This window comes from Dryobates pubescens, chromosome 2 (genome assembly GCF_014839835.1).
Source record: "Dryobates pubescens isolate bDryPub1 chromosome 2, bDryPub1.pri, whole genome shotgun sequence".
In the NCBI taxonomy this organism is placed as follows: domain Eukaryota; kingdom Metazoa; phylum Chordata; class Aves; order Piciformes; family Picidae; genus Dryobates; species Dryobates pubescens.
This window is the reverse complement of record NC_071613.1, coordinates 35,554,732-35,579,690: the sequence shown is the minus strand read 5'-3', so window position 1 is coordinate 35,579,690 and position 24,959 is coordinate 35,554,732. Positions and strand designations below refer to the sequence as shown.

The window sequence follows — 24,959 nt, the reverse complement described above, 5'->3', positions numbered from 1 at the left end:
GCTCTGAGCCTCCTGGGACACTCAAGACAACTCTGGTATTTTATGGTTGAGTACCCCATTGTATGGAGCTGCTGCATGAAGTGGTGAAGTTACTCAGGGCAGTACAATAGATAGATACAGAATCACCACACTCAGTGTCTACCACACATGTAAAAATTCCGACTTGGTGCCTAACAAGCAAGTCTCAAGGATTTGCTTACATGCAAGAACGGTATAGCTGGCTGTAAAGGTTTTCAGTATACTCCCATTCTGTAGTTTTAGAAACATACTTTTAAAATACATTAATGTCAGAAAATAAAGACAAAAGGAACATACAATAAAAAATTGTAACCTTTATTATTTTGGCGCATTAGTAATGTTCTTTAGCATCAATTAGGGTAATAGTAGCATTTTCCTGCATGCAGTTCACTAAGACAGTATTAGTCAATAATTTTATTAAAAGTAATCTATATTGAATTTTCCTGTGTAAGAAACAGAAAATGTCCTGATGTGTTGGATTTTACAGTTTTGCTACTTTGTGAAAAATATTGTGGACCCAAGATAACATTTAGAACTGTGCTAGTGCAGCATGAAACAAACAAACAAACAGTCTGTGAGTAAATATAAGAAAATTTCAATTAAAGAATCTGTGAAAGAAAAGTTGTATTTGAAAACTTATGATGCAGGCACTGCTTAGACATTCAATTTGAACTTTACACCATTTGCCAACTGCAAAAAAAACCTTAAAGTTTTTAGAAGCAAATTACGAACTTATTTTGCAGAAGTTACTGACATGTTTGCAAATATTGTAAAAAATAAGAACCTACAGCTATCCATTCTCTTAGTTATACCTTGTTCTCTGGAGTTCTGTGAAAAAGTGCTGTGGACAGAAAGTAACAAAAAAGATGTGACATCAACCTGAAGATAAAATTCAGTTCTTGTTTTATGTACATAATGCTGAAAAATAAAATAAAATAATTTTTTACAGTATTTATAGTTGCTTATAAAATTCTAACATTATTTTCAACAGATTTAGTAGTTTTCAACATGTCTGTACAGTTTGGATATACACTGTATGATTTTCACTGAAAATTAAAGAATGTAAACCAAATAGGCTCCTAAGTAGCTGCAAAATATTGCTAAATGGTATGGAGGACTGAGGACTTGTTCAATAGTTTATTTAGCTCTGACATATGGCTTCCCATATTTAAGAATCCTGGACAGTCAAAGGAACAGTAGCACAGGCATTATAAACATGCACTGACAGCATCCAAACTATCTATAATGGTAGATAATACATAATTTTACCTGTTGAATGCTTGCACACTACACTTATTGTGGTACATATTTGATGCAATAAATGTGCTAAGGTCACTATCTGTTTGCTCAAACATGCACCACAGGTTAAAAATTACTATTTACATAGCAGAGGGCTTTTCATTAACATGTACATAGCATCAACCTTACTGAGAGCTGAAGATGGCTAAACAATACTGCAGGATAAAGCAGAAAAACTTTATAACGGGCTTCTCTTGATCAATTTGGAGGGCTGAGGCAGATTTATTTAGTATTTGTATGCAGAAAGATGTTTGACAAAGACATAATCTGTGACTCCAGACCTACAAAGAAGTTTACACTTTCTGAAACTTAATCGACTGCAAAAAATAACCTGTTTCTACTGTTCTTGTGAGTTACAGGGGACTTCACAGGCATACCAAGACTTGTTTGGACATAAGACAACATGAATACATTAATTAAGCACCTCAAAATCTGTTATTCCTTTCCAGAAACACTGTGCTAAAAAAATCTGTTGTTCTTCATGACTTAATGTTATTTTCATGCATGATCTATTAGTGCAGCATGCCTTCATGCAAATCATTTCTGTGTGTATATTAGTTGTGTAGTAGAACACCTGGTCCTTGTACCTGTAAAGGTGTACTTAAACCCCTTCCCCAACAGAAGCCCCGTTTACAAAAATAGTCACATATAATAAACAACATATGAGTAAAAATAAGATGAATCCACCAACACATATTTTGTAAAAATATGACATATGTGGCAGTTGAAATGCAAACAGTGGATAGAATTACCGTATTGTTTTATGCTAAACACTCAAATACTTGGTTTGCACCCCTTTAACTGGTCCCTACAGTCTGAGTAGCCATTTTTTCTCTCCTCTTCAGCAGTGTCAGCTGGTAGTGAGAACAGTAACCTCCTGTCAAGGTTGTTTCCCCATATTGCAGTCATGGTCACTGACAAGGGGTCACTGTCTTTTAATAGGCACTGACCTTTAATGTACAGTATATTTGTAAAAATTTTCAGTTTGGCATAGACCTCCAGCAGAAGTCCTGTTGACACAAACAGATGATCCTTACAGGCTGTGAACTATTTTGCACACAGATGATTTTGCTTGCTATTTACTTTTATTTCTGACCATCTTTTTCTTCCTTTTCATGCTTTTCTTTGACTGGCCGTGTTACACGATCATAAGAAGGTGGACAAACTGCTGTTGATGCAGTTATATCAGTTTTCTCTGTAAATGAGTTTTCATTTAACTTGTCAATAAGGATTTCATCTTTCATACCCTGACCAGCTCCTCCTTCAGTTTTGTTTTTGTTATAGATAAAGGAAGCTTGTTTTACTGTTCGTTTTAGAAGATGACGTCTATAAGCCCGTTGAATAATGACAGCAGATACTTCCTCCTGTTTTCGTTTCAATGTGGTTGTAATTGGTTCATAGGAAGCTTTTGAAGGATTGGATGCCATAAAGCGATCTTCCATCTGTATTCTGAGAGCATCCATCTCCCCACTTTCCCCCAGAACACGCTTTGTGAAAGCAAACAAGATGTCAAGGCAGTGAATTCTGTCACCGCTTACCATGGGCAGATCCATTGCAATAAGCTGGACTTTGTTTGGTTTGGGTAGGTGAAGAGGAGGCTCAAGTGCTGCTGCAAAATCAGACAGTTTCTCAAATTCCATGAATTGTGTTGCATCAGGATCAAACTTCTCCCAGACTTCATAGAACATCTCAAAGTCATCCTCACTCAAGGGCTCAGCACTTTCTTCAGTAGCAACACCAAAGTTCTCCAAAATCACAGCAATGTACATGTTCACCACTACCAGAAATGATATGATAATGTAGCTGACAAAGAAGAAAATCCCAACAGAAGGGTTGCCGCAGTCGCCCTTCACAGAACTCCCTGGATGAGCTTTGTTAGGGTCACAGTCTGGCTCCCCACTGTTAAGAATTGGGGCTAGCAAACCATCCCAGCCAGCAGATGTGGTAATTTGGAACAGGCAGATCATGCTGTTGCCAAAAGTTTCAAAGTTGAACATGTCATCTATACCAGCTTCTCTTTTAACGTAGGCAAAGTTGGACATGCCAAAAATCGCATAGATAAACATGACCAGGAACAGCAGCAGCCCAATGTTGAACAAAGCAGGAAGAGACATCATCAAGGCAAAAAGCAGAGTGCGGATGCCCTTAGCGCCTTTAATGAGGCGCAGGATTCGACCTATTCTGGCAAGTCGGATGACTCTGAATAGTGTGGGGGACACAAAGTACTTTTCAATCATCTCGGCTAAAAACATACCTAAAACAAACAAACAAAACCAAAACAAACTCAAGATTACCACTTGATCTCTGTAACAGAAATTTAGAAAAATAGTTAAGTTCATGGTTCTCTGTAGCAATTAAAGATATTCTGTAGATTCCACTTGCATGATTTCTGTTGTACAAGTTGATATTTGTAGGTGCACTATATTTTTAATGATTATAACATTTTCATAGTTGGGTTAGGTAAATTATTAGATAAAATGAAAAGTTATAAGACTTAGTTGTAAACCTTGCAACAGCAAACCCCAAGCTTTTAGCTCTATTCTAGTAAATGTTCACTTTATATTCATTTTACTCTCTTTTTAGTTTAATAAACAAAACTTACCTACTATTGAGAGAATCACAACTACAAAATCAAAAATGTTCCAGCCTATAGTGAAATAGTAATGGCGAAGTGAAATTAGTTTTAAGACACATTCTCCAGTGAAAAGTACAATAAACACCAGGTTTATCCAGTATAAAATATTTTCCATTTCTTCACTCTGGTCATCAGTTTCTACCATCATAGTAACCATGTTAAGACAAATAAGAATCATGATGCTGATGTCAAATACTTGCTGTGTCACAAAATCAAAGACCATGCCTTGGAATTTGTTCTGAGGAGAAAAGAAAAAAAAGAAATGTCCAGTACAAACTGTAATTGCTTTTGCCTTTCTGCTAGAAGAAAGTAGAAAAATGCATGCAGTAAGGCCTATTAGACTTCAATAAAAATGTGATTGGTGCACACAATGCCTTAGTTCAGTCTCCTTTGTTTGTATATTCATACAGAAAATGGTTGCAAGGGAATGAAAAAGATTTTTTACTGTGCTTTCATTTTTGTTTTTTTACTGACTGATACAGTAGTTAGTGGTAATTTTTACATGACCATATTTCTCATCTTTCTCCATCAATTAAAACTAAGCTGTTAGTAAATAACTATTTTGTCTGAAATATATAAATAATTTTACCCCTGGTCTGGGTATAGGTTTCTGTGGTTTTTTGGATCCCAGCTTTTTCATTGCATTGTAGTATTTCTTCTGCTCTTCTGTCATAAATATGTCTTGACCTCCAAAGTAAAGACATGAAATCAAAATTGATTATAATCACATTTATATGCAGTTTTGAAAAAATGCATAATAATAAATTTGCTTGATTGATGTCTTTATTTAATGAAAATAAATGATTGAATTAAGAAAAATCTCTTTGCTATCAAATGCTTTAGTCAAGAAGCTGTCTGGACATTCAGTACTGCATTTCATATAATATGGCAATGCAGCATTTTTTTGCAGTTATTTTTCCTGATCTCCAAGCAAATATTATTGGACATCTTTTATAGAAGAGACACAGTAAACACCATCTGAGATAAGTTTGAATAGTCTGGGCTGCTCAATACTGTCAATTCTGAACTGTGATTTTACTGAGAGGAAAAAAAAAAAAAATAGGAAGCAGACTAAGTCAAGTTACCAGTACATGAATGTTACTGCCTTAGGTATCTCTAGTTTAGCAGTTACATTAACATTTGAACTCACAGTTTCTCAAAAACTGAAAGTTTTTGAGAAGATGGATTATCAGACTTTGGGGAAGCTGAGCTGAAGATTGAAGCACCGTTGACACTGTTAAGAGTAAAATGCTCTGTTTTAAGGCTTTTAGCTTGATCAGGTTCCACGTTCCAACAAAGTCAGAACTGGTCTTTGGAGTCTGACAGCAAAGATAAGGAGATAATTATTGATCTTTCCTGGTAACCTAACTAAAATCCACTGTCCGTAGCAACTTTCTTGTAGAGAGGGCTTGAATGAAAATCCATCAAACTCCACATACACCTTGAAGTAGTTTTTTCCTGGAAAAAATATACTTACAGACATCTAATTTCAGGAATGTTTATGGACATAAAGACCCAGATGCAGCCTTTTTATGGATGAGTGTTTGAGAAGCCTGAAGACACTTCCAAACATTTCTCATTAGTATCATAAAGAAAGTTGATGAAGTCCAGTATGGTAAAATTAAACTAGTAATTCATAGCTGCTTTTGTTCTTTAGCTTTCACTACTTTATCTATTTACAGAAAGCAATTTTGAAGAAGCATCTGATACTCAGACCATCTATACCAGTGAGATTATCTGTATCTGTACTACAAAACAATAAAAAATGGCCCAGAACACTCCTGTAGAGTTTCAGATCATCCAGCACCACAAAGTAGAACTTGGACATTTAGGATCATTAAAAGAGCATTTGTAGTAGTATGATGAAATTGTGCTTTATTTGTCATAACCAGATAGCTTGTCCCCCACCTCCCCCTTTTTTTTTTGTGTGTGTGTGGAAAAACAGATGACTTGAGGAAGCCTAAACTGGACATTGAGAACAGAAATGTCTGTCCCATTCACTATAATGTAAAATCTCATGATGTTAATGCATACTACAACTTTGTAAGCTTTTACATCCTAATATACTTTAGCTTTTTCAATTTTGAACAAACATTGGTGGTACATTTTGTATATATTGTGTCTGAAAAAATGCAATATATTAGAGTATCTTTAGAAAATACATGAAACAATACTTATCTTCTTTTTTTGCTGATTGAAGTTATCAATAATGACACCAATGAACAAGTTCAGGGTGAAAAAAGACCCAAAAATTATAAAGATGACAAAATACAAATACATGTAGAGGTTGTCTTCATACTTGGGTTGCTGTAATACCTAAGAAGAAAAAATATGAAATATCACTCCTAAGACTTCATGTGAAAATTTCAACTGAACAAGCAGCAACCTTGGACAAAATGTCCTTACTGTTTTGTATTTGGACAATGCTCCTGTCAACATGAATCAATGCATTTCATCCATTCCATCTATTATGGACAGCATCCATCAGTTTGCATTCAGTTTTCCACAATTTGTACAGCAGAATCTCAATCAATTAATTTTTTAATGATTTTAATTTTGTTTCATTCTGTTGTATGGATATGGATTGCTTTTGGAAGATATGCAAATACACACTTGTTGACAGATGTGAAGAAAAAGAATTCATAGTATTTACAGTACTTACATCTCTTGAGTCAATAGCTGCATACATAATATCCATCCAGCCTTTAAATGTAGCCTGAAAACAGTACAGACCTGTTTAAGCATGGAGCTCAAAGACAATTCATAATATTATTTCCAACTGAGTACATCATTTTGTCTCTTGGCTTTCTTCACAGTTGCTCATTGGGTACAATACTGTGTATCTATAATAGCATTTTAAGCAGCAAATGTAATTAACTTATTTCTAATGAATTATAATAAATGATCATTTTCATGGACTACATGTTCATCAAATTACATCAGCTACCATGATTATACATAGCTGAGAAATAGCCTTATGTAACCGAGTTGCCACCAATAAAGACTGATATTCTGGCAGAAGGTTTGGACTAGATGATCTCCAGATTTCCCTACCAACCCCTGTCTTTCTATGATTCTATGGATCATCCCTTCCTCTCACATTAGTCAGAAAGGTGGCAACTAAAGAGAATGAAAAAAAAATTGATCAGCTCACAAAAGGTATTTTCCTATCAATGAGAATTTTTATTTTTCTCTACTTTGAAATACTTTGCCTGATTTAGTAACTGTATTTTCACTTTAAATATGTTGTATTGTGTTTTACAGAGCCTAGCTCCCTCAGATACGTCCTGAGACAAACTGGTAAGAAGATGTGTTTTATGTGCATCAGAGACTTAATATGCCTCATAGGTGGCAGCTTTTAGTGAGTTTTGTAGCTATTTGCTTTGACTAAAACCTGCAAAATTTTATATTTGATGGTTAAATCTAGAGCACTTCATGTGAGTGATAAAAACAGGAAATATTTCTTTCTGTTGTGGCAATTAGATCTTTTTAGACTAGGCAACATCTCCAAGTAGAAATCACCCTGGTTTTAATCCAGTTGTGCCCAGAATAAAGAAATTAGATAGTTCTCTGTCATTTAATCTCTATTATAAATTTGCTGAACATGATTGCATATAATTTATTCATTCATATTCCCTGCCATAGAAACCAGTTGCAGAAACAAGTCAGGAATGGAACACTCTTCATCTATGGTTATTGCTGTCTCCATCATCTTGCAGTTTCATTTCTAGTGAAGGTTTCAAAAAAGCTTTGCTTGTAACAGCAGACAAAGAAGTTGAATTCATCCTGAAGTAAATTTAAATGAGAGGGAATGATTTTTAAAATTTTTTTTCTTTTTAAGGAGAAGAGGTCCCTTGCACTTTTGAAACAGTGGAATACTAGAAAGAGCATGATTATCCTGAGATGCAAATCCAGTATGCAACAACTTCGCATCTTGGGGACAGCACAAAAAATATGAAGTTTAGGCAGCTTACAGTTAATAGTGAAATCAAAGTATGGTATCAGAGGACCAATAAATCAGAAAGATGTAGAATTCTCATCTGAAAAATATAAAATCCTTGTGAAGTATTTGCACTGCAAGGGATTAGGAGAGGTAGGATCAGCTTTATTTATGTACTTAACATACATTTAAATTATTCTCAGAGACTTTTAATGATAGACAGTTCACAACCTGTCTTCATTGTTTCCTAGTGTCTTAATCCTTCTGTTGCCATTTTAGAGCATTGTTTGTTGTAATCATTAAGTAACTGGGAAGAGAGCATGCAGTGCCTTTATGCAGTGCCTTTGATTTGTTTGCAATCTAATTGTTCTTGCCTTTCTTCTTTAGGCTGTGCTCACTGTTTCTTCAGTCTTTCCATGTATATCTTGTTTTTCAGAACTCTGATAATTTTCAGTATTTTCTTCTGAGATTTCTTCCACTAGTTCTTCTCTTGAAATAGCAATGAAAACTGGACTCGGTAGTTTACTGAGCACTAGATTTCTTTCTGTCTTGATACAATATTTGCACTTTGGGGAATATCATAACTTAGGTTGAAATCAGCACTTCAACCTGAAAGACTAAGTTAAAATAATGGGCATACCTTTATGTCAGAAAGATACTATAAATGATGGACTGGCTCTTCTGCAAAGTATGTGCTGTTGCCTCAGATTCAGACACATGATGCTCCTTGCATATCACTCCAAGCAAGGTGAAATTATTGTGGGTGTTTTTTAATTTATTGCTGTAGCCTAGACTAACTAGAGTCAATGGGAAAAAAACAGACTGATTTAAAAATCGTAAGATTTACCATTATCAGTAAAGTACTCCATTATAAATGGACAGGAGTTTCAGCTGGCACTAAGAAATAGAGCTGAAGAACTGAGCTTTATTAGTAGTATTAATTATTTAAAAGGCAATATGAAAAGTATGTGAAGGTGAAAAAAATATGAATACAACATGTTACTATCCTGTAGTTCAAAATATCGAAAGTCAAATGTGTATTTTCCAGAGTTTCACAAAACCATAACATTTTACCATTATTGAGGAAACAGAAAAAACCTCCTAAAATCCAATTAAGTAATTGTAATAATAAAATATATTCCCTCATCATATTACTTGCTTTATTCTAAATCCATTCTGAAAGTCAGTAGGAATCAGTGTATGATTTCCACTTGTTGAGAACTTTGCTGTATGAAAAGTAGTAAATAATGGAACTGGAGGTTTGGTGTCAAGACATCACATTTAGTGAAAGAGTGATATTTCTACTGTATTCAGCAGAAGCTTAGGCCTGCTTATGTTAGGCTGAAATTTATCTGAAACACATTTTCTGTACCAGAAGGAACTTATTATTTGGGCATTTTTGCATACTGAATAGAAAATACACAGGAATATGACTAAGATATCAAATTCTTTGGTGGTGGTTTGGTTTTTTATTCAAATAATAAAATATGTTGTGTATTCTCAGTGACACTAAATCAAGTGTAATCCATTAATTCCAATAGTTACAACAGTGTAACTGAAAACAGCATCTGTTTCAAATGCGTTTTTTTCTCCAAGAAAATTTGAAAGATATATATTTGAATGCAGATTCAAATGTAGTTAGGAAAAACCAACAAAAATCCCTCAATGTATTTTGCCATTGTTAAAAGTATGCAAACTTTTTTCCCGGCTGAATAAATTCTGATCAAGTTATAAGTAATGCTAGAGTTTCACCACTCCATTTCTTTACCAGAAATGACTACCAAGAAGATTCACATTCCCTTTTGGGCATACAACAGCATCTTGACTTCAAAATACTAGCCTGTTGGGACTTTGAACTAATCCTAATCTTACAGCCTTAGAATTCACCTTCTGATATTTTACGCAACAATTTACAAGATGTTTTCAATATGCCCTTGTGGCCAAAAAAGGTCAACAATATCCTGGAGTGCATCAAGAAGGGTGTGATCAGCAGGTTGAGAGAGGGTCTCCTTCCCCTCTACTCTGCACTGGTGTATTGGCCACACCTAGAGTATTGCATACAGTTCTGGGCTCCCCCTTTTAAGGACAGGGAACTACCAGAGAAAGTCCAACACAAGGATGATTAGGGGACTGCAGCATCTCTCTTATGAGGAGAGGCTGAGAGGCCTGGGTAAGAGAAGACTAAGAGGGAATCTTATACATGTGTACAAATATCTACAGGGTGGAGGTCATGAGAATGAGGCTAGGATCTTCTCAGTGGTGGACAGTGATAGGACAAAGGGCAGGGGGTACAAACTAGAACACATGAGGTTTCACTTGAATTTAAGGAGAAACTTTGAGGTTGACAGATCACTGGAACAGGCCACCCAGAGAAGTTGTGGAGTCTCCTTCTCTGGAGACCTTCAGAACCCTCTTAGATGTGTTCCTGTGCAACCTGATCTAGGCATACGTGCATTAGCAGGGGGGGTTGAACAAGATGATCTCCAAAGGTCCTTTCCAACCCCTACCATGCTATGATTTATGTTAGTAACAGCAGAATAATGTCACATTGTGCTTTAAGCCCCGCTAGTTTTCCACATTTTATCCTGGTAAGCAAGACGCACGCTTACCAGCAGGATAAAAGCAAACCTCCAAAGGGGTTTCTTACTTACCAAAGAATCCAAACACTAGGTTCAAGTTAAAAAGGCATAAGGCCATAAAGTTATCAGGGCAGATGCTACGTCTCTTTATGTACACCGACCTCTTCCTCTTCACTCATTGATGCATGAAAATTGTGAAAGGAATTTCTCCAGCAGATCTGTCTCTGCTTTGATGTTTTTCTTTAGGGACAAAGAAATACTCAAACAACTTCAGACCAAAAAATGAAAGAAAGAAGTTTGCAGATCCACATAGACCAACATGAGCTATACTGCATCACAGAAGAAAAAAGTTCATATAGGGAGAATGTGTACTTATATGGCCAATGACATGAATATTTACACACCAACTTCAAATTACATGAGAATTTGGAAAAATAACTTCTGATCAACAAAATCTAGGTTATATCAATGGTGTATATCGTTAGTCTCTATTTTTCAGCAGGAAGAGTATTGACATTGGTGTCAATACTAAAGATTATCCAACATACTCCCCCCCTCCAAAGAAAAGATTACTATGTATACTGAAAAGATTACTATACAAACTGAAAATGAGCTTATATTCTTTTTAGAGGTGCCACATTCCAGAAATTCATTTACTGTCACTACCAAGGAAATTCAATCAAGATCTCATCAAAGAGTTCTGGTTGCTTAAAAAGCTACTACCACACAGTTCCAATCTATTTTTTTTCAGCCTATAATATTTATGACTAAAATTATCACAGACTTTTTTTTTTTTTTACTTCCTGTGTGAAATACCTGTTTGCTTTCTGTATTACCTTTAAAAAAGAGGGGAGTTGTCTATGATGAACATGCCCATATACTACCAGAAAAAGGGTTTCAGGAGTCAAACCAAAAATTATTCATGGGACTCATTTATGCCTTTCCCACAATAGTAAGGTCCTCAGTGCCAGGTTTTAGAATTCTTTTGACTTGCTTTCATGGGATTTTTTTTTAAATCATAAAAGTGGTACTACTTCCAGTAGTATTTACTCCAGATAGAAAAATCTTGGCGGTGCAGAAAATAAAAAATTATGCTGTACTGCCTATAACCCAGTAACACTGAAGGAATTTACAGTATTCTTTGATTGGCTCAAAGGGTGTGAGACGGGGTAAAATGAGGAGTAGCAATAATACTGGGAGGAAGTTTTCTATCTGCTTTTAAAATGGACCTTGTATCAGTAATTCATGCATTGACAGTTATCACTGAATTTGTTTTCAGAAAAAACTCATTTGCCTTTATGGGGTTATTTTCCCAGGACCATCACAACCTAAACAGAAGTCTGTGCCTGAGGTTAAGGCAGGGAATCTCATCAGACTTTTCAAATAACCGTGAAGATGTTAGGCCATTAATGTTCACACTGGGTGCACAAAAAGCATATTCACTTGCAACAATGGGGTTTTTTTAATTTTTTTTTTCCAGGTTTAGTACCTTATTTTAGGCCAAATACTCAAGTTTTAATTGCTCTGTCTTTGTTTCTGGCATAGTAATGGATACCTCTGATTAATACCTTAGTGTTTCGTCATCCTTGCTATTACTATAAGATGATTGGGAAGGGTAGGAAATCTAGGATTATGATGTACCTCTTCACATGTTTCTTATAAACACAATGGCTTTAAAATCCTGTTCTAGATTGTCATCCAAAGTACTGTATATATCAAATAGAAAATAAGTTTATAAATATAATCTCTGAGAAAGCAATGCAAGCATCTCAAAAATTTAAGAATTGTGGTCTTCCTTGTGTTCTTGAAGGTGAAAAACCTTCTGAATATTTCATTGCATTAACTCAAAATTAAGTTGATATTTTGCTTTTTCTGCCCTAGGGCTTTTATCATTCTATAACTGCAAAATAACTGCTAGTAGCTTACTTACCAGACCGTAAAGATGCAGGGCCAAGTGTCTGCTTTTTTAATGACAGAAGTACCCTGTTTTCTCTGGTATGTCAAAGAAAAGAATTCTTCATGCTTTTACAAGCATTTGAACAATACAGAAAAAGTAAGTGGTGTTGTCACAGACACACAGGAAAAATCCATCCATTAGGCAAGCCTTTGATATCAATACAAAATCTCTGTATTGCAAATACTACAAAAACAATTGGCTTGTTCTCTCTTGAGATCTAGATCTCTCTGTAGGAGATCTAGATTAATTTTTCCTTTGGAAAGCGTGGGAAAAACTTGCAAATTTCTTCCAATTTGCTTCCTGGAACAATCCAGGAAGTGAAGAATCAAAATTTTCATGTAATAAATATTTATGGCTTTTCAATGAAGAGAAGATTAAATAGGTTATGCATAGTTGGGACACTGAAGTATATATGACTGCAAGCAGCTGAGGGGTGGTCGTTATGACCACAAAATCATTGTAAATGTACCTGCTGCTACCCCTGTTCCAGAGCAGAATAGATCACTACTAGAAAAAGAATTGCAAACCACTTGGACAGAGTGTTGCTTGTTTCTTGTTTCTGTCCCTCTGGCCCCAAGGGTTTCTAGGTCAATGGATTTCAAAAAGAAGACCAAGAAAATAAGTACTTAAAGTCTTTCCATTACGGTTTAATTTTGTTATCAAAATCAAATTATATTCAGTAATTTATTTCTTTAATAATGCCAGTCCCTTTCTGATCTTTCCTGGTGTTAAATAGCCAGTTATCAATCACACTGTTGGGATGCTATATTAGCTGGGAGAGGCAGCTAACAATGCTCAGAACTATTGTTTTATACTGTGTGCAGGACTATATTGATACCACTTCAACATGCTCATGATTTCAATTATTGAGATTTCTTATGCCAACATAAAAGCTGGAAAGTGATTTTAATGCTATAAAAACAAAACCTCAGGTTCCACAGAATTAGGCAGTTGCCTCAAAAAACCATAGAGGTTGTCGAATGCACACAATTTAGAGCCCACCTTGGTTAAAGCTGGCTCAGATTGTTAGCTGCTCCAGAATGCAAAGATAGTTAGTGTTGTGGGCGCACAATTTTTGCTACTGAAATGATAAATTTATGGTATGTTTCTACATATATTTTCCCCCTTCTTTTCTTCCCTCATTGTTTTGCTAAATGAACTCTACTAGGTGCTTATGCACAGAAATAGCGGGGAAAATATTTCATATATTAAAGTAGCTATAGATTTTTTTTTCCTTTTATTTTTTCTCTTACAAATGAGAAATTGCTTCTTAGATCACTTAAGTCTGCACTGGTGGCAGCCACATCGCTGGGAGGAGATTTCCTATCTGGAATTCTTGTATGTGGCCTAATCTCCCCAGTGCAGATTTTTGTTTTTCAGCAACAGTAAAACTTAAACTATTCAGATAGCTGAATACCATTTGTAGATACTTTTAGAAACTTTTCATATTAGAAGGGTCTGGAGGACTAAGCAAACTATGAATAGGAAGAACAGCACTTGTTCTGTCAAATGTCCTGAACATTATTCATCTTAGTAGGCTCTAGCTGCTGCTTACTGTGAAAAGAGTAACCAATTATCAGTGCAGTGGTATTACTAAGTCAGAGATAAAAATCATCAGGTAAATATGTTTTGTGTCTTCATTGCTAGAATTGCTTTTCACTATCACATATAAACAGAAAGAGGTATATAAAGAATGATCACTTACTACTTGAAGTAAAGAAAGATACCCAAATCCTACATTATCAAAGTTTACTTTCACGTTTTTCCATCGGGCACTCTGATTGTTTTTTATGAGTTCCTCGCACTGACTAAAATTGTTGATTTGGTCGACTTCAAACCTTTCATCAGTTGTGGTGTTAACACAGTAGTAGAACTTCCCAGCAAACAGATTTACTCCCATGATGCTGAAAATTAGCCAGAATATAAGACAAACGAGAAGCACGTTCATGATGGATGGAATTGCTCCTAAAAGGGCATTCACAACCACCTAGTACACAAATACAGGGGGAAAAAGAAAAGAGTGTAAGAATATTTACAAGAATACAGTTTTGTATACTGTTTTACCAAAGCTTAATAAGTGCTTGTTCAGAAACTTATAATACAAATGTTAAAGCAGTAAATGAATAACTGTAGCATTACACTGTTCTTTTAAATACTTAACATTAGTACATGAAATGAAAGAAAATATGTGGTAAAATTAAATAATGAAAAGAAAAAACAAAGACCTCATTATAGTAATGTGTTCTATATTTAAAAAAAAAGACAAACGTGTTAAATGTAAAAACAGACATAATAAAATTCTAAAAATGCATGAAATTATAGCTTAAAAATGGTTAAAGAAAAATGGCAACCTGTATATTTGATCAACATAGCTTTGAAACTTAAGCTGAAAACACAAATGCCATGAATCTAGAAACTAAGCTCTACAGTAAAAAGATTATGCAGGAATTAAATACGTATCTTTATTGCCTTATTGTTCCATGCAAGATTATAACAAAGATTAATTTCTTTGTATAGAAAAGCAAGACAGTTTTGCAATATGTCTACTTGGATCAACATAATTTATTTCAAGCTCCAGTCATATTGTTTCATGTATTGAGTTTAAGCCAGTGATACCTTTCATTTATCTAAGGAAAGACATATATCAAGGACATATTTAGGGGTTTTGACTTTGCATTTTAATTTTTTGGGGGGCAGTTTCCATCTGAAGCCCTTTCAAGCAAGATGCCAATAATTACTCATGTAGACAAAAAGTGCATTTTTCAGATATATACAGTAATTTATCACATGTGTCTGTCAGAGCTATCAAAACTTGTGTGATATCTGCTTGGCTAATAGCTGAGTAATATTTTCTTCCTAAGTATCCAATACCAGATCTCATTTACAAGATATCTTTCATTTTAAATTTTACCTTTTTTTTTTTCCCCTCTATGACAATTGTGGGACTTTGTAGGGAGATAAAATGAAACACATAGCAGGGCTCTCCAACTATTGGAGTAAAACAGGACATGACTGGCATGGATTCTTTGGGTGTATATTAAGGTGTCTGAGACCATCTTTGTTCCCTATTTTCTGCAACACAGAGTGATCTTCCCCACTATCAACAGAATTCTGAGTGAGCTCAGAGAGCTGCTTAGTCTTACTACCTGTATTTCACAGCCTCTTGAAGGCCTTTGGAAGCGGAGTATTGTGGTTGTGTTACTCGTCACTCAGCACCCTCCTCCTTCCAAATGTTATGGCCAGGAATTAGGACCTGTTTAGAGATCTTAGGCAGAAATGTTATTTACAGGGCATATTTCCTGCTCATTACTAGGGTGTTATCTGTTGCCAGACAATAGAAATGGCACCTTTCTGTAAGTGAATTATCTTTATTTTTTACAAAATTATGAATGTTTTAAAATTTTGCTTTTCTTAGCAGCTTCTAATTTTGGTGATAACTTTAAAGAAGCATGCTTGCTTCTTGAGATTTCTAGTATACAAAATGTGAAGTATCTAGTGATGTGTGCATAGGCAGCTATTTAAATAGGCTAGCATGGTCCCAGTGGTATTCTGAAAATAAGAAACTCTTCCAAGGAAGTGAGAGAAATATTTTTTTCACTCTCCTCTGGGGAGAAGAAATCTGTTGGTGCTTAGCTTGACAGAACTGAGAACAACATAAAAATTAGGAATCCACCAATTCTGGAATTGATTCCAAGTCTGACCTGATCTATGACACTGTATTTGATACTATTGCTGCTTTGGAACTCTAGGCCAGCTAGAGCTTGTCTTATCATTTTTTATTTTTCTTTTTTTTTCCCTGCTTCACCCATAAAAATATTCTGGTTGTGTTATACTGATTGAATAACTGTTTAATCTTGGTGAAAACCTGAAAATAAAGACATCAAGAAAGAAGGAAATTTAATCCTGCAACTTAAATATGTTAAGTTTACCTGTGCTCACACAAAGAATGGTTTTGTATGAAATGAGTGCCCAAAGCAGTTACTTTTTAATGTCTCTGAGATCCATTGGACCACAGCACAGATCCAGAACAGGCAGCAGAATTCTAACTGCTACAATAATTGTTACTACAATTATGAATTGATAATAGTTGTAGAAAGAAAGATTTCTACAAAAAGCCATCACTGTGTCTTGCATCTTTAGATGAACAGGTAATGCAGTCTTGCTACTAAGACTGCCAAAAGATCAGACACATCTTCTTGAATAAGAAGAGAACAGCTTTCAGCAACTGTTCCAACAACAGTTCCAACAACTTATTTCATATAGGTCACTGAAACCCCATCAAATGGTAACAATTTTTGGTCACTACTGACCTGGCCTGGATGCGAACTGGTGACCTAGAGATGAAAGGCTCTGTATCCTATTACCAACCCCTTGAGCTATCCAGTCCCCCTGGAAGGTTTTTTAAGAAAAGAAGAAAAGAAAATTAAAACTTTTAGAAGTCGTTTTCTGTTTGCGTTTTGGTGGGGTTTTAAATATACTTTTTTTCCCCACCAGTGTTGAGCCTTTGCCCTATCATATTTATAATGTAAAACTGCATTTGTACATGCTGGTCAGATCCTCAGCTGACTGTAAAGTCCACCTTAGGAAAAAATCTTTAATTTCTTTACACATACAGTTGGAGGTTATTGCTTTATCAGTGTTTTTGCTGTTTACATTTTTAGCATTTGCTTCCAGAAGCTGAGGTACATCAGGATAACCAAGACATGAGCTTAAAAATTACATATCCAAGATAGCATCCATCCATATGCACACAACACCTACACACATCAGTTACAGCAACAGAGACAGAGAAAAGGGAGAACCAATTGGAAAGTGAATTGAATGCAGAAAAGAGATCAGTTAGCGTTTCCTACCGAGCAAATAAATGTCTGGTTGGCAACTTGTGCGCTCATTCTTCAAATCTAAATCTGAAGTATGCATTTCTAAATGTATTTTTTATTTGAAAAGGGGCTGTTATTTTGGACCTGTTTTCTGTTATTCCTTGATATGGAAAATAATACCAATACATTGTAAAAGGCTATTTGGAGAGATGTTAGTTTGTTTGTTTAAATTACCTATGCATTTCCTCAAGACTGGGATGTTGTTGGTTGGGGTGACTGCAGTGAGCAAACTGCAAAAGCCCAAGCTGATTCTGCTTGTTCACATTCCTATAGCTTCAGGTAGGTGGAACAATAAGTGTAAGTGACAAGCAGTACCTGGTGACCACAAAGATAAACGGGCTCTAGATTACTTTACATCTCAGTTGATATTCATCCAGGGGAAAAAAAAAAATAAACTATTGTGGGAAATAATGTCTCCTCTGGAAGAAAGCAATATTTCATATATACACACAATTTTTTTCACATTTGCATTTTCATAATCAGATGTATATGTAAGATAAAAGATTACTGCAGTGCTAATTATCTATCTTGTCTGATGGCTGATATGTCAATGAGTATTTGCTAATATTAATTTTGTAGTTCCTGTTTGTATCTTTTTTGTGGACAACTCTCCAAAGAAGACAGTGAAATGGAACTGGAAAATTCCCATAGTTTTGCTGTGAGAGTTGTGCATATGTATAAAATAAGGATTGTGCAAAACATCAGCTTATCCTGGATGTATGAGTAGAATGTAAGGAAGCTTTACTAGATCCAGTCTTACTGAGAGACACTTATGTGAAACCCTAAGTGAGATATAATGCATTATAGTTCCCAAGACAAAATAGTTTTAGTAGATCCTGGCATCACAGTAGCCACAGGCTTTCCAGGAATTCCTACATTGGACCTGACTAATGGATATATCAGGGTCTCCTGAAATCTGTAAACAAATCAGTAACAATCTTCAGTTGTACTTATCTATTGTTTCCATGACTTTTGCAGCTTCCATGAAGAAGTTCCAAACTCTGTCCCTGGTGCAAATGAGGAGGAAGTTACTGTCTTTGGGATGGAAAGGAAGTTTATAAGATTATGTCTGGAACATTATTCCTTCTAAAAATGACAAAGTACTTTATTTGCCTCCACTTTGGAAGTTGTAAACTTTGTAATTTTAGGCCTAGGCAGGAAAGGTTTCATAAAGATCTGATGTGCCAGATCTCATATTGGAGAACTTAGAAGGAGTCCATCAAAGGTTACAGAGGTTGTTTAACTGTTACTTCATATGTTTTTCTGCATGTACATTCTCACATAAGAGTCATATACATAACCACAGAAGCCAAATAATTTTCACTTCGCTGGGACTTTTATGGATGAAGTTAAACCTGATCTTATATGCATGCTATATGGCCCTAACAATCATAACATATGTGTTCCTCTTGTACTCAGTTCCTTGATAGCTGGGAAAGCCTGAGGAAGTCTGAAGGAACTACAAGGAAGAAGAACAAATTGTGGGCTTGAATACATGCATCTAAAAAAATAGCTATTTTCTTTCTCTTTAAGTGACTATATAATCACAGAGGTGTAAACTTCAGATGATACTTGTAACAAACCCCCATTCATTTCTTGCTTAGCAGCGCAAAGATTGAAGAGCCAGTTATTCAAAGACAGCAGTATGCAGAAGCAGTTTTACAATAGCATACGTAGCATAAGCCACATGAGAGCATATCAGGAAAATCCATTCCTGACTCAAATGAACACAGACACTGCCTTGGGCAGGATTTCAGAGTAAGCTGTGAGCTTTGCCTTATCTTGAACAAGCATGAAGTAAGAACATCTGTCATAAGATCATGATTCTCCTGTGCTCAACTGGCCAAAGTCCAGCTATAGACAAAGGTGCCAGAGAGAGTATTTTGAGTGAAAGATGAGCTGAGCAAGTATCCCTTGATGTATATTCTTGGTCTACCACAGAGGTAATACTGCTGGAATGAGCAGTTAGGTATACTGTGAGTGGACAAGAGTGGAGGCTCAGGTGACATATATGATCTGAGTTTAGCATATTCTCATAGTGAAGGACTTTGAGGAAGGACATCACACAAGGAAGGCTAGAAGCTGCTGAAAACAAACTGACTTAACCAAATGATGGGTATCAGGTAACAGGTGTGTTCTCAAATTGTGGAGGAGTTGAGGGAAGGGAGAGAAAGACATACAGAATGTAGTAGCTTTCTATATTAGGAAATTAAAAGAGCATCTGAGGGAGACCATGAAGAAAGCCCATACCTGGATCAAAAACATCAGTACTGATAGTTCAAGGCAAGGAATTATGGTAACAAACCTCTCTCTTGTGAATTATTATCCCTAGCTCTTTTTATTAATGAATCAAAAGCAGTAAGACAATTAGTGCAGCATCTGATTTATATGTATAATGGTAGAATAAGAATATCACTAAACCTTCACAGGCCAAGCACCAACACAATGAAGTCAGCTGTCCAGCAGCTTGAATTCAAGGTATGGCTCTTCTCCATGTACTTTTCCACTATAACTGGATACTCTATTATACGTATATGATGCATTTTTCAGTTTACCCATCATGTAGTGTGAGCATGTTCTTATCAGGCAAGTCAGAATAATAACGATGTTTTCCAAAGACTGGTGCTCACAAAAATAGAGATGCTTATGAAATGACATGCATCAAAATATTTGTTATGAAAATCAAATGTAAGAGAGATGTGCACCCATTATGCTCTTTTATGGCCATTTGATAGGAAGGAAGACCCCTATATTGAAGAAATTCAAAGGAAAAAAAAACCAACAACAATCCAACAAACCAAATCAAAGTCAACTCTACCAGGCCCCTGGATTTTGCAAATTGCACAGCAAACCTGAATCCAAAATACCAATTGTTGCATTGACAAACCCTTTAAAAAGACAATTAGAAATGCAAAGGTTGGTAGTACAGAGCAAAAGTTTACCAAGAATTCTTTGAAGTACCTTCCCCACAAAAAAACCTGGATAGGTCCTCAGTCCCCAGGGATGAATTTAATCTCGTACTTGTATCTATGAGGAAACTCTTGCGGAGTATCTTTTAATAAGCGTGTCACAATTTGAGGATCATAGGTGGCTTTGCGTTTGTGAGATGGCACCTTCTGGCATTACACTACTAAACCTCTATGTGAAGGTAATCTGAAACCTTGTAGATATGCTGTGTGATGTAAAACATGGCACTGGATTTCTGGAAGTGCTTAAGATATGTGCAATTCCTTCAATTTTCATGTTTGGTTTGCCAGGTAAAAAGAGGAAATGGATGGACCTGCAGGGTAATCAGTAGTGATAAACTCTTTATCAACAAACAAAATCAAAAGAAATAAATCTCAGCAAATTGAGTTTTCATCAATCCACCACTGCAGTGTTGAAATTTGCTACTATCCAGGTTTCTGCAAAGATTCACAAGGGCAAAAGTGACCTTAAACACTATAACAGATTTCAGTTGTGAAATTCTTGAGATAGTTCAGTTGGAAGATGCCCAGTTGATGATAACTATTTGAGTTTATTTCCATTCTGAGAGCATCTTGTGACAGCACTGAGATGATCAGCAATGTGCTATGCCTAAGCATAAACATCTCTAAAAAAACAGGTCTAGTCCTTGCTCACGGGCAGAGGTTTTTAGACTTATTGCTGCTACAGCTACCTGAAGGGAGATTGTAGCCAGGTGGGGGTTGGTCTCTTCTCCCAGGCAACTAGCACCAGAACAAGAGGACACAGTCTCAAGCTGTGCCAGGGGAGGTTTAGGCTAGATGTTAGGAAGAAGTTATTCATAGAAAGAGTTATTTGCCATTGGAATGGGCTGCCCAGGGAGGTGGTGGAGTCACTATCACTGGAACGAAGAGACTGGATGGGGTGTTTGGTGCCATGGTTTAGTTGATTAGATAGTGTTGGGTGATAGGTTGGACTTGATGATCTAAAAGGTCTCTTCCAACCTGGTTAATTCTATTCTGTTCTGTTCTATTCTAACTGGGTAGGAGATGGGTTTGTACATGTGAAACAGTGAATTATAGCTGCTAAAATCAAGTCAGGATTTTTTTCAAGGTATAGTATAGAAATAATGTAAATTACTATTGTACCAGTAGTGTAATACACACACTGTGTTCACCATCCCAGCTGGGAAGCAAGAAGCATTTGGTCCTGCAATGTTATGTGAAAGGAGCACATTCACTCCTATTGTCCATTACCATATGCAATCAGCAAGTGTTTGTAAGGTGGCAAGGGGCTCAGCATGAAAAAAATTGTTGGGGAAGCCTCTTTGTTCTGACCAAATAATAACAAAAATGCTGTAATAATATCTTCCTGTTCTCCTGGTACTACAAAAGAGATGATGAAAAACACCTTTCTCTGAAGATAGAAGAGCCACTTCTGTAAGTTATAACACACCAGAAAGTCAGTGGGATTGGAGGAAATTTGCTATAGGGCTTAAATTAAAAGAAGCTACTTCAGTTGGAAATGTTCCTCTCACAAAGGCAAAGAGGTACCCAACCTGTTGGCCAGCAGACAGAACACAAACTCTGCTCAGTGAAAGGAATTAAAACTGATTCTGAGTGGAGACTTTGGATACTTTGCTGCAGTTGCTTAGTAACAGATTTGGAAGAACCCATGAAGGAAGAAAAGCTAGGCAGATGGAAAGAATCAGAGACCTGACAAGGTGGTACAACTACATGCTAATCTTAACAGTAATGAACAAATTAAAATGAAGCAAGAGATAAAAAAGAGGAAAAGCAAATTACTCCCTTAATAAACTAGTTACAGTAATTTCTGCTTTTCCTTAGTTGTCATTGTACATGTGCAAGCTGACCAAACAATGCTTCTGCTAGTGAATTTTATCTTCAAAGTACAGAACTTCCTCAAATGCTTAACAGAAACTGTTTATTAAAAAACACTTTATATTGGAAAAATGTCATGCTATTGGGTTGGTGAGTTGCTGTCTTGAAATGCTAGGACAGAACTCAGGGAGGTTCAAGTAGTTCATCTCAGGAGGTCCCTTCTAATCACAATGAACCTGCATTTCTATCCCAGCTATTATAAGAAAATTTAACTTGGTTAAAGTATTAATAGAAGCATTTCCTATTGACATACGTCTATTAAAAAGCAAGATACACTCTTGTATTTAACACAATACCAAAGACTGGATTTCCCAGAGCAGCTTTGATTGTTTCTCAGCAGAAATCAAGTATATGATGAAATATTTTTGAAGACAATAATTTAACATATTCTATGATGAAATACAGTAATTACCTGCCAACCAATAAATCACATGGCTGCATTTGTTTGAGAAGACATGGGACGTATTGTAAATACACATGATCGTGAAAACAGAATTATTATTTGATGTGGAAATTTCACTAGATGCAGTGAAACAAAAAGGCACTTTTTACTCTCACTGTTGCCTAAATTAAAGGTTATTGATCTTTATATATTCTTTAGTATTTTTAATTAGAATCTAAACTATGTTATGGTTCTCATTCAAATTTCATTAAATTCTGACCCTAAAAGTAAGGATTTTCTTCAACATACAACAAATGCAAAACCAGACAAAAATCATATCAGTTTGAATTATATAAAAAACTACTGCAAAAGTTATCAAACAATTTTAGAATTACAGTCTGAGAAAAATATCAAAATACCAAGGTATATCCTGTATGATTTGTGAACATCTATCCAGAAAGCCTTTGCAATTTTTGGGGGGTTGGTTTTTTCAGGAGACATACACTTTAACAGACTTGACTTTAAAACTCAAAGGTAATGAATAAGAGCACAGTCCTCAGAAAAGAAAAAATCCTTCAAAATACATCATCTTTTGATCAACAAAATATATTATTCTATATTTAAGAGGAACTTCCAGAAGATAGTGAATACACTTTCTTGAAAGTTCTTAACTGTGTGATATGATGCCAAATTTGCAGTAAATGTGGTTTATGTTGATATATCATTTACACTGAAGCTATAAACTCCCCTGCACTAATGCTGTCCTACAGATGGTGCTTGCAAGAGTTGTAGTCAAAGGGTATGGTAGTGAATGTGAATTTTTATGTCTCTCTTGCAGAACATTACTGAACTCCAAGAAAGATACTACAAAAATAATACTGTTATTGGCATTTTATAAACATTACAAAACCTGGTTTCAGCACAGGCCAAAGAAGACTGAATTCAGATTACAAGAAAGAGTTAGGTATACTCATATTATTAATATACACGGAGAGTGATTTACTTAATGGAACATATCCGAGGTTAAAAATTATGCAAAAAAATTAAACAGTAATTACATAAATACTTATCGTTGTGACTACTCATATATGTATTCCAAGTAATATTCAGAATTCTCTGTGGATATTTTTTAACGTATCTAGAACTTGAGTAACAGAGTAAAGCACAGATCTTTCCGAAACAAAGATTCAAATTTTTAAAGAAAGACATTTTTTATCTCAGTTAAAAAAGCATCTAAAAAACCCCTAAAAATAGCTGAGGCACCTTTCTCCTACAAAAAAACCCTCATGTAGCTCTATATAACAAAACTGATTTTCTCAAAAGCTTTCATGTTATATCTGTAACATCAGAAGATCTAAATTCCAAAGATTCAAAGCAGTTAAGAAGGTGGTGTAGAGTGAGTATATGTATATATGACCTAGCTTTGCTGCTACTGGGATTCTCAAATGTGACTGTCTGTCCTTCTCACCTTAAATACACAATGTAGTGCTCAGTCACAATGCAATCGTTAAGGGTAAAAAAAGGGGGAAATACTGTACCCATAATACAGATAAGGGGAGGAACCAGTGGTCCACCCCATCCAAGCTGAAGAAAAGGTATCCTATATGAAATAGAAATATATAGCCTGTTATTAGTTGTGAATCTGTAATGACAGACACTTGATGTTATGTTTTATAACTCAATCATATGAGAAATGTTTCTTTTCTAGTAAATGAAGTTTGGAGTACTCTTGAAAATGCCTCATTATCACTTTCCTGGTAAGGGAATCTAAAGAATATCCGTTAAATTTTAGAGGGTATTTAAGACATCAAATACTCTAATTTAGTTTAAATGTTATGAAATTGGACTGGAAATTTGAAATACAGTAAATGTTTGAAGCCATCAGCCAGAAATATGCATAAGGCATGCAAAACTGAAAGTGCGAGTGGATTTCAGATTGTTTGCTGCCTTCTACTATTTCTCTAATAAATAAATCAAGCACGGCATGACATGCATTATTTTGTGAAATTAAACACAAATGCATGCTTTATTGTCAATTCTCTAACTCAGCAAAGCAATGCGTACTCAGTATTCTACATTTACAAGTAGCATACCAGTTCCGAACTAGCGCAAAAGCATTATATTGCGAGTACTAAAAAGCTAAACAAAAAGCAATGGGTATATTCAAATCTCAGCTTGCCGATACTTTTGCTTACTATATACACTGAGATGAGAATATAAACCCTAAGACAGGAATTTTCATTAAATTAAGGCAATTATTTACTTTGCCTTCCAGCATCTGGGTGGAGTTGATTTTGAGATTCACTACAGAAATTGACATTTCTCAGAGTTCATCATCCTAGCAGATACCTGTAAAGCTTTTAATATGGAAAAATTCATTTTTGTGCTCAAAGCAAGTCCAGGCTATGGACCACTTGCACCCTGT

General features: G+C 35.5%; 1 protein-coding gene across 7 annotated transcripts in view; it reads right to left on the bottom strand.

The window, feature by feature from the left end:
* Positions 1–332: 332 nt before the first annotated feature.
* LOC104309259 (sodium channel protein type 1 subunit alpha) overlaps positions 333–24,959 on the bottom strand; it is a 94,934-nt gene continuing 70,307 nt past the window's right edge. For 6 of the 7 annotated variants that reach the window (XM_054174890.1, XM_054174922.1, XM_054174882.1 and 3 more), the window contains 6 exons: positions 14,134–14,415; positions 6,615–6,668; positions 6,131–6,268; positions 4,542–4,646; positions 3,920–4,190; positions 333–3,571 (listed from right to left, as the gene is read on the bottom strand). In XM_054174890.1, coding sequence (XP_054030865.1) covers positions 2,403–3,571; positions 3,920–4,190; positions 4,542–4,646; positions 6,131–6,268; positions 6,615–6,668; positions 14,134–14,415 — 2,019 coding nt within the window. In that variant the 3' untranslated portion in view covers positions 333–2,402. The remainder of the gene's footprint in view (positions 3,572–3,919; positions 4,191–4,541; positions 4,647–6,130; positions 6,269–6,614; positions 6,669–14,133; positions 14,416–24,959) is intronic. The other variant, XM_054174929.1, reaches the window with a different exon arrangement.